Below are 8,624 nucleotides of genomic sequence, written 5' to 3' on the forward strand. Positions count from 1 at the left end.
ATGCTGCCCAATGTTTTAAACTGATATTTTTCCTTGTTTGACCTTACAAAACATTTGCATCGTCAAATAAATGTTTGACCAAAAAATAGGAAAATAATTGATCATATATGTTCACATTATGAACACATTGGTCAAATTTTTGTTTTCCAGCAAATAATTTTGTTTTCCCAAAATCAGCTGTTTTTGTATTTGCCGTCAAATAATATTTGGTGGTCAGATTGTGACAAAGAAATATTTCACATTTTTCGTCAAATGTTTGCCCAATGTGACCTTACCTTAAGAGCGTAAAAGTTGTTACTGCGATAACCTGTTTTCCCTTTATTATATCTGGGTAAATTGCAAAAGTTGTAGATTCTTGCAGGTCCTGGAACAGATCATTTGATTAATTTCGATGAAAAACTATTAGTAAAAATGCAAGTATTGGTCTGTTCCAGAACTGCAAGAATGTAAAAGTTTTTACTACGATAACCGATTTTCCCTTTATGATATCGAAAAAAATCAATACTAGATTGTATTGGACTATTTATCAGTTTTTTCCACGGATTTATTCTACATTAGTAGTAGTGCCTGTAAGAGAGACGATTGGTGGAGGTGATAGTAGTGTATATCTTCTAACATTGGATATATCCATGGCAGAATACAGGGAGATGCATCAACGCTTGGGAGCATTGATATGTCAATGAATTGTAAATGTTTTTTTTTCAAATATAAGTCGATTTTTATATGTTTTCTTATACGACGTCATTCGGAGGTTATTATAATCCGCTTTTTTCAACAATTTTTGCAAATTTAACTAATTTTCATTCAAAATTTTCAATTCCAAAATTGGTTTGACAGTTCATTGTCCCAGCAGCTGTGTCGATGCGTCTACCTATATTCTTCTACCATGGATATATCCAAGGCATTCAACAGAGAATGCGACATCTGTCGTTATTCAGTAAGACAGCACAAATCTTAAAACTTTGCATTCTTCTTGAACAGACCAAACGTTAATTTATGATACAGAACTGCAAAAATGTACAACATTTACTACGATAACTAATTTTTCCTTTATGATATCGGAAAAGACTCCAATTCTAGTATATTCTTTTAGAATCTGGAACAAAAGAATTATAAACATTTTAAGACTCTTGCTCTCTAACTGAATAACGACAGGTTCTCTGTTCCCAAATCTACATGAATTTGTTTGTTTTGCTATTTTATCATGAAGGGAAAATCGGTTATTGCATTAACATTTTTACAAGTTCTGGAACAGAAAATGGTATTGAATCATTTCTATGGGATAAAATCATTTCCCCTGATGCGGCCATACCATTTAATATGCTTGGGTTGAGAATCGATATCTCCGATTAATCGATAAGTCAGAAGTCGATCTATATATCCCAAGTTCATACAAATTAAATGTCAAATGTTTGTTTACCTTTGTAACGCGTGTTTGTTTTTTGGTTGAAATATCAAACTAAGAATTGATTAAGATATTTATGAACATTACAAAAAATACAAGAAATATGCCAGCGGTAAAGCAGGAGCTAAAAATTGAGGACAAACTCCAAGACATAAATCAAACTCTCTTAAAATTAACATCAGAACCAGACCTATATCTCATGCAAGTATTTGTTGGTTTTACAGGCACGTGTTTCAGAAACGAATAAAATGTTTTTAATATCAATTTCTTTTCGAATAAAACAGAGCGCAGCCTAAAAAATGCAAGGACATACGGAAAATGTTGCAGCAGTTGTATGGTATCACGATAGAAAGTGATATCAAGCAACTCGGGAACCCGGAAATTTTGCCTGATTTGGTGGTAGATGATATGGATGAAGAACAAATATGGCAACAGTTGGAGCTGCGAAATAGTGCTGTTCTGAATGAGTTGATAAATACAACAGCAAACTTAATGGCGCTGCGGGAACAGAAATTAGAAATAAGACTAAAAGAGGACGATGAATCGAACGCAGAGGAAGAGGAGGATGAAGATCCAAACGAAATGGAAGGGCATAATGATGAAATGGATCAAGATATAGAAGAGAGTGCTAGTGAAGAGGAAAATGGTGACGAAGAAGAAGACGACGAAGAAGAGGAAGATTTGTTTAAATCTAAAAAGCATAATGCAAGGAAATTGGAACGTACTTCCGTTGTTGATGACAAGTTTTTTAAACTTGATGAAATGGAGGCTTTTCTTGAAGCCGAAGAGGCTAAAGAGGCCAGGAAGGAAAAGGGAACGTTTTTGGCAACTGATGATGACGGAATTGATTACTTCGACGAAGACTTGGGAGAAGAAGCAGAGGACGATTCTGATGACGAATCCAATCCTAATTACAAAGATTTCTTTGACGATGAAGGTGAAGAATATGAAGAAAAAGAGACACCTAAATATAGAAAAAAAGAAAAAGATCACTTTGATGAAAATCTGGAAGAAGGAGATGAGTTAGAACTAGATGAGAATGAAAATGATGAAGAAGAAAGTGGTGATGAAAATGATTTTAATGAGAGTCACGAGGAATTTGATGACGAAAACATAAACAAGCAAGACAAACTGTCATTTGGGCCAGCCGATTCGGATACGGGAGATTCTGATTCCGACGTAGAAACGAAGGAAGAAGGTCCAAAATCCTCATTTGAAGTAAGGCAAGAGCGACTGGAGCAACGCATACGCGACTATGAGGAAGAAGTTTTAGGTGAAAAGCCTTGGCAATTAAAGGGCGAAGTTCAAGCGACAAATCGTCCACAGAATTCCTTGCTTGAAGAAGTTTTAGAATTTGAATCGACTGTGAGACCCGCTCCCATTATTACTGAAGAAACCACTCGCCGTCTGGAGGATATAATTAAACAGCGAATCAAAGATAAAGCTTGGGATGATGTCGAGCGTACTGTTAAACCAATACATACACCACAGGAGTATCGGAAACAATTAGTTTTAGATCAAGAGAAATCTAAGGAATCACTAGCTCATATTTATGAAAAAGAATATCAACAAGAACTGGAAAAACTCAATCCCAGTCAAGGAGATAACACATCGGAGGAACCTAAGGAGCACAAAGAAATTCGTAACATGATGAGAGATTTATTTGTTAAACTCGATGCCCTTTCCAATTTTCATTTCACACCAAAACCTGTTGCGCCAGAACCGAAAATTATTACCAATACTCCCGCTGTGGCTATGGAAGAAGTCGCGCCAGTGGCGGTTAGTGATGCCAAACTATTGGCACCTGAAGAAGTTTTCCGTGGTCCCAAACATGAACTAGTTGGCAAATCTGAGCGTAGTAAGACTGATAAGAATCGTGCTTTACGTAAGAAGAAATCTAAGCAGAAGGCCATTCACCATGCCCTCGAAGCCAGAGATTTACAAAAGCAAAAAATGGGCATACCATTGTCAAAGAAGGAGGAAAGTGCAAAATTAATGAAGAAGTTGACAAAACAACGAAATGTGGAAAAGGTAAGAATTCTTTGGCATATGTTATCATTATGGTGCTGGCCCTGTTACGGATATTATAAAGCCTATAATATCCAAAATAATTTAAATATAGCAGCTTGATAGTTCTGCTAAAACACTGCATTAATTCTGGCAACGTAGCAAGAAGCCACGACAAAATAGAACGATTACATTGCCTGTCTAAGCACCAGCTACGTACATTCATCTTCCTTCTTTATAGAGAAAATCGATCAAATTGTTATTTACCAAGGACTTGAATTCGTGTCTTTCAAGTAGGTTTTCCTAAGCATAACCACCATAAAATATGTTTTAAATTCAACATCCACCATTTATAGTTCTGGAATCTGCGATGATAGAAGAATGTGTTTTCTCTATATACATAGCTTTCAAGTTTTACTGTAGTGTTCAGGAAATGAAGAAGGAGAATAATAGTATATCATGGCTTCGAGACTAGAAGTGAAGGGCATCGAAAATGCATTTTATATTTTTAGATTAAGTTCTATGTATATATATCCGCTTTTTACGAATATATCTAGTTCTAGGTTCACTTCTCGTGTTCACGAAGTGAAGAACGTAGACCAATAAACCTCATTTTCCATAACGGTTGGTATGCAAATTATGCTCTACGTCACATTATATGGGTTGTGTTTTGATTTCTACAGACAAACGAACAGCTTTAATACAGTATCATACGAATATTAGAAGGTGATACAAAGTGAATGGTAAATGCAATATACTGTCCTTTTCCTGTTAATTTTTTAATTTAAATTTAGTTTTAATGCCCTCCGAGTAGTAGTAATATTGATGCTTTGTGTAAATGTACTTATCAGCAAGGCTCTAATGCAATTTTAAATACAAATAAATTAAAAATTTAAATAAATTTATTTCAGGTCACCGCCAGCAACGATCATGGGGCTTTGAAATCTTCAAAGGCATTCTTCTCTAAACTGCAGGATCAGTCGGCAGCCAACAATGGATCCACAAAAGCAAACAAAAAGAAACAGGATGCCAAAACTCAATCAGCTAAAAAATTAAAGCTGTAGTTATATTGTCATAATAACGTTGTTTCTTTATTTGTTAATTTAAGAAAGCCTAATAAAATTAAATACTTGTATATTTTATATATAACATAAAAAAATAACTAAAAATAATGTTAGCAATGTGAAAAAAAACCCACGGCAATGCATAATGATAGGGCTCATTATCTTCATTACGTGCCTGTTGACATGAGATATAGAGGCATTCACGAACATCAACAGACTTTAACTTCTATGTATGAGACCTTTAGTATCCGGTACCCCATTTAACAACTAATTTTACGCATAAATGTGACGTCAAAAGTTGCAAAAAGCATCATTTACTTGTTAACGTCGCTATAAAAGTTGCTGTCTGTATGTGTACACACTTCTATGAAATGGGTTACGAATGTATGTAAACATGCAGTAGATACAACCAAAGGTCATACTCAAAGGAAAATGGACCCCCACACAGTCACGTGACACAATGAAACAATTATCGCCATAAAAACTTGAGCATGTCTATGTGATATTTGAATTAGGACATTGAAAATAACCCATGTGTCGTTTGTGAAATCCTTCCTAAATTTCTGCTTGTTATTTATTGTTCATTCATAATTTTTCATTCGGCTATAACTACGACCACCTAGCGAGAAAATTCTTTAGAATAGAATACGTAAAAAATTATATTGGGAAAACATGCTCATTGTTTAGTAACCGACCGTATAGTTGCGTCTATTTACATATACTAATCCAACATCCTACGCAATTCAAAAAACCAGCAATGGTCTTCCAGATAAAAATTACAAACACGTGTAATCAATCCTAAACATCATATCTGTGCATTTATTTCCATATGGAATAATACACTTTATTAACAATTCATTTGGAAAGTTCATATCCATTATAGTATCAATGGATTCAATATGTAGCAATTACAATTGCATCTCAATGAGCACTATGAAGGAATAATTTATTCATCCGCTTCGTTATGGTTATGATAATACTTAAAAAATTTATAGCACATATAAACATGTATATTGCCAATAGTTCTTTACAGTGAAATGCGTACAGCGAACAACAGATTTGTTAAATGATATTCAATTTACACACTTTTGCAGTTATACTAAATAATAAACTCTGTTTTACACTTTCGGTTCATTACACTAGGATTCCAAGGGCGCCTACTCTCGACAGGGTGCCCCTCATGACAGCATTAAGAAATTCTGTTAACACAATACCTGCCTCTTACAGATAGAGCCATCCCAATCACCATCTGGTGGATAGGCAACCTCCGCCCAGACACGTAATGAAAGACCTTCTTAATAGAGAGAGAGAGAGGTACAGACGTATAAGAAAGAGTCTCTAGATCAGCTCTGACTCTGACGCGATCTCAAAAAGGATAGTGAATAACGAACGACAAACCCGAGTATTTTTGGCACAGTTAAGATACGGATGATGCAGCCTTTTTTTTGGGTCCGAATTGACAGCTATGTAAAGAACATCAGCCAAGCTTGTGGCACAGGCCCTCATGACACGCTGCACTCATTTCGCTGACCAGCCAAACCTACTTAACTCCAATGTCGTTGTGGATCCAACCCATAAAAGTTGCATTATTCTTGAGGCTGGAAATTGTGGCAGTAACATTGAAAAGACCGAAAATCAGGAGGTATTGTTATATGTGGGCTATACCAATTAGTGTAGCTGTAGTGAATATATTTTTTAGGAAGATGCTATACCTACTACTAACCCCAAAAGTAAAGTTTCACGTTATTTGGTTGGAAATTGTGGCAGAAACAGTAAAAATACCGAAAATCTAAAGGTACCGTTATGTGGTGGGGGCTATAACTAATCGTGGACTCATATAGCCCATTTTCAATACCAATCAGCCTACATATCATATAAACCTTTGTGCCAAATTTCAAAGCTCTAGATTAAATAATGTTGTTGTTGTTGTAGCAGTAGTACATGTATGTGTTTGCGTTCTGCTAATCTGGTTCCAGCTCCAGGTTTAGAAATTCGGCTACTTTAATGGGCTTCAGCCAGAGATCTTCGGGAGTGAGTTGGGTAGGTTTGGCTGTGCAATTAAAGAGGTGTAGCGTATTGTGCGGGCCTGTATCGCACGCCGGGCAGGCGTCACGCACATCTTCATCAATTCGTGCCCAATACGAATTGAGACGACTACACCATCCTGAACGTAATTGCGCCAAAACTACTACTACCCAAAACTACCCTTCAGCTGCAATGGATGGGGGGTGGACTCCGAGGACGGCATTCACTTTGAAACTGCTAATAGCATCCGCGACTGCATCGGGCAGCGTTCTGGCAGGGCTGGATATGCTTCCACTGCGTAGCACTAGTATTCGCAGACCACACTGGAGCCGCATAGCTGACCACAGACCGACCTATCGCGTTATAAGAGGTCAACAACGTTATTTTGTCCGCACCCCAAGAGCTGCCGGCTAGCGCCTTAAGGACCTTGTTCCTACTTTTCATCTTGTCGCAGATAGCTGTGGCTTGCGTGGACGACTTGAACATGCTGAACGTGACCCCAAGAATCTTGGGGTAGTTCGTGGTCGGTATTAGATCCCCCTCGACCTGAACATTCAGCTGTGTTCTCATCTCCGTAGACCATGTGGTGAAGAGTGTGGCCGTTGATTTCGTGGCGGATATTTTCATATTCCTCGCGTGGAAGTATGCGGCAAGCTCCGTGAGATAGGGGTTCAACCTTTCGCATATGTCATCGACCACTGGACCCGACGATGATCGTACAATCATCCGCATATGTTACGATCTCAGTGCCGTCTGGAGGGCGTGGAATTCCGGAAAGGTAGAGGTTATACAGTTCCGGAGATATCACCCCACCTTGGGGAACTCCCTGTTTCACTCTACGGGCTTTGGACTTCTTGTTCCGGAATTCCACGTACGACTGGCGTCCATACATATAGTTGATTATCCAACGTTTCAAGCTTGGCCGGAGGGTAGTTCTCTGCACGTCCTCGAACAGTGTGGCATGATTGACCGTATCAAATGCCTTTGATAGGTCAAGGGCTACCAACACTGTTCTGTCACACGGCCTGTTCTGGTTCAGTCCTCTACTAATATGTGTGGAAATGGCGTGTAATGCTGTTGTAGTACTATGTTGTGTACGGAATCCGTGCTGGTGGTTGGCAACTGTATAGCTTCCTCTAATGCTGGGGAGGAGTAAAGCCTCAAGAGTCTTTGCTACTGGCGGCAAAAGCGAAATCGGCCTGTACGATTCGCCTTTACTGGCATCCTTGCCTGGCTTCAGTAGCGGGACCACCCGGCCCATTTTCCAGGTTTCGGGCACTATGTGGGTGGCTAGCGACAAATTGAAAACGTTCGTTAAGTACTCGACTCCCGGCGTATCCAGCTGCCTCAACATTACCATTGATATTCCGTCTGGGCCCAACGCTTTGGATGACTTAGCGTTACGGATGACATTTGCAACATCACCCATCGTAAACTGCGGTGGTTCCTCCTCGGCGGGAAGAGATCTGATACGACGTAGTACTCTTCGCTTCGCCCTATCGCTCTCGGGGTGCTCGACAAATTGTCGATTAAAATATTCCACGCACCTCTTCAGATCAGTCACCGTTACGTCGTTAAAAGTGACTGAGGTCCTATCATCCCTTTTTCCAGGGTTCGAGAGCGACTTAACCGTTACCCACAGCTTACTCATATCGGTTCCAATGTTGCAGCACTTCAGATGGTCTAGCCACTTTTTCCTCTTATGCTCCTGTACCAACCGGTTGACTTCCACTGTCAAATCACTGATTCTAGGATCAGAAGGGATGATGCGACGGAGATCATCACGCTCGTTTGCTAATCCCGCTGCCTCTGCTGGGAAGTTTGGTCTTATCTCGGGTATTCGACCAGCAGGTATATAGCGAGCGGCTGCAGCTTTGATGATGTTTCGGAAAATCCTTTCTGCTACCCGAACATCAGAAGGGTTGGGCAGTTCTCTGAAGCGGCGGTTGGTGAATTCTCTGAACTCTGGCCAGTGAGCTTTGAGCCATGGTTAAGGAAAGTGCGGCGTTCAGAGGTTATGAAATCGGGCGACCTGCTTATGGAGACGATTATCGGGAGATGGTCTGAGCCAAGAGAAATGACGGGTTGCCAAGTCACGTCATTTATCAGACCGGGTGACACTA

The 8,624-nt window shown here is 39.2% G+C and overlaps 1 protein-coding gene across 1 annotated transcript; it reads left to right on the top strand.

Moving 5' to 3' along the window:
• Positions 1-1,396: 1,396 nt before the first annotated feature.
• On the top strand, positions 1,397-4,638 carry LOC101897800 (U3 small nucleolar ribonucleoprotein protein MPP10). Its single transcript, XM_005180666.4, has 3 exons — positions 1,397-1,606; positions 1,690-3,436; positions 4,324-4,638. The coding sequence occupies exons 1-3, from the start codon at positions 1,482-1,484 to the stop codon at positions 4,474-4,476; spliced, it is 2,025 nt and encodes a 674-aa protein (XP_005180723.1). The 5' UTR covers positions 1,397-1,481; the 3' UTR covers positions 4,477-4,638.
• Positions 4,639-8,624: the final 3,986 nt, after the last annotated feature.

The sequence above is a fragment of the Musca domestica genome, unplaced genomic scaffold, assembly GCF_030504385.1.
Source record: "Musca domestica strain aabys unplaced genomic scaffold, Musca_domestica.polishedcontigs.V.1.1 5, whole genome shotgun sequence".
NCBI lineage: Eukaryota > Metazoa > Arthropoda > Insecta > Diptera > Muscidae > Musca > Musca domestica.

Bases quoted from the DNA above. Each gene is read 5' to 3' on its own strand.
- LOC101897800 (XM_005180666.4), top strand. From the start codon at position 1,482: ATGAACATTACAAAAAATACAAGAAATATGCCAGCGGTAAAGCAGGAG. The intron at 1,607-1,689 runs GCAAGTATTTGT...CGAATAAAACAG, and splicing joins GAACCAGACCTATATCTCAT to AGCGCAGCCTAAAAAATGCA. The intron at 3,437-4,323 runs GTAAGAATTCTT...AATTTATTTCAG, and splicing joins AACAACGAAATGTGGAAAAG to GTCACCGCCAGCAACGATCA.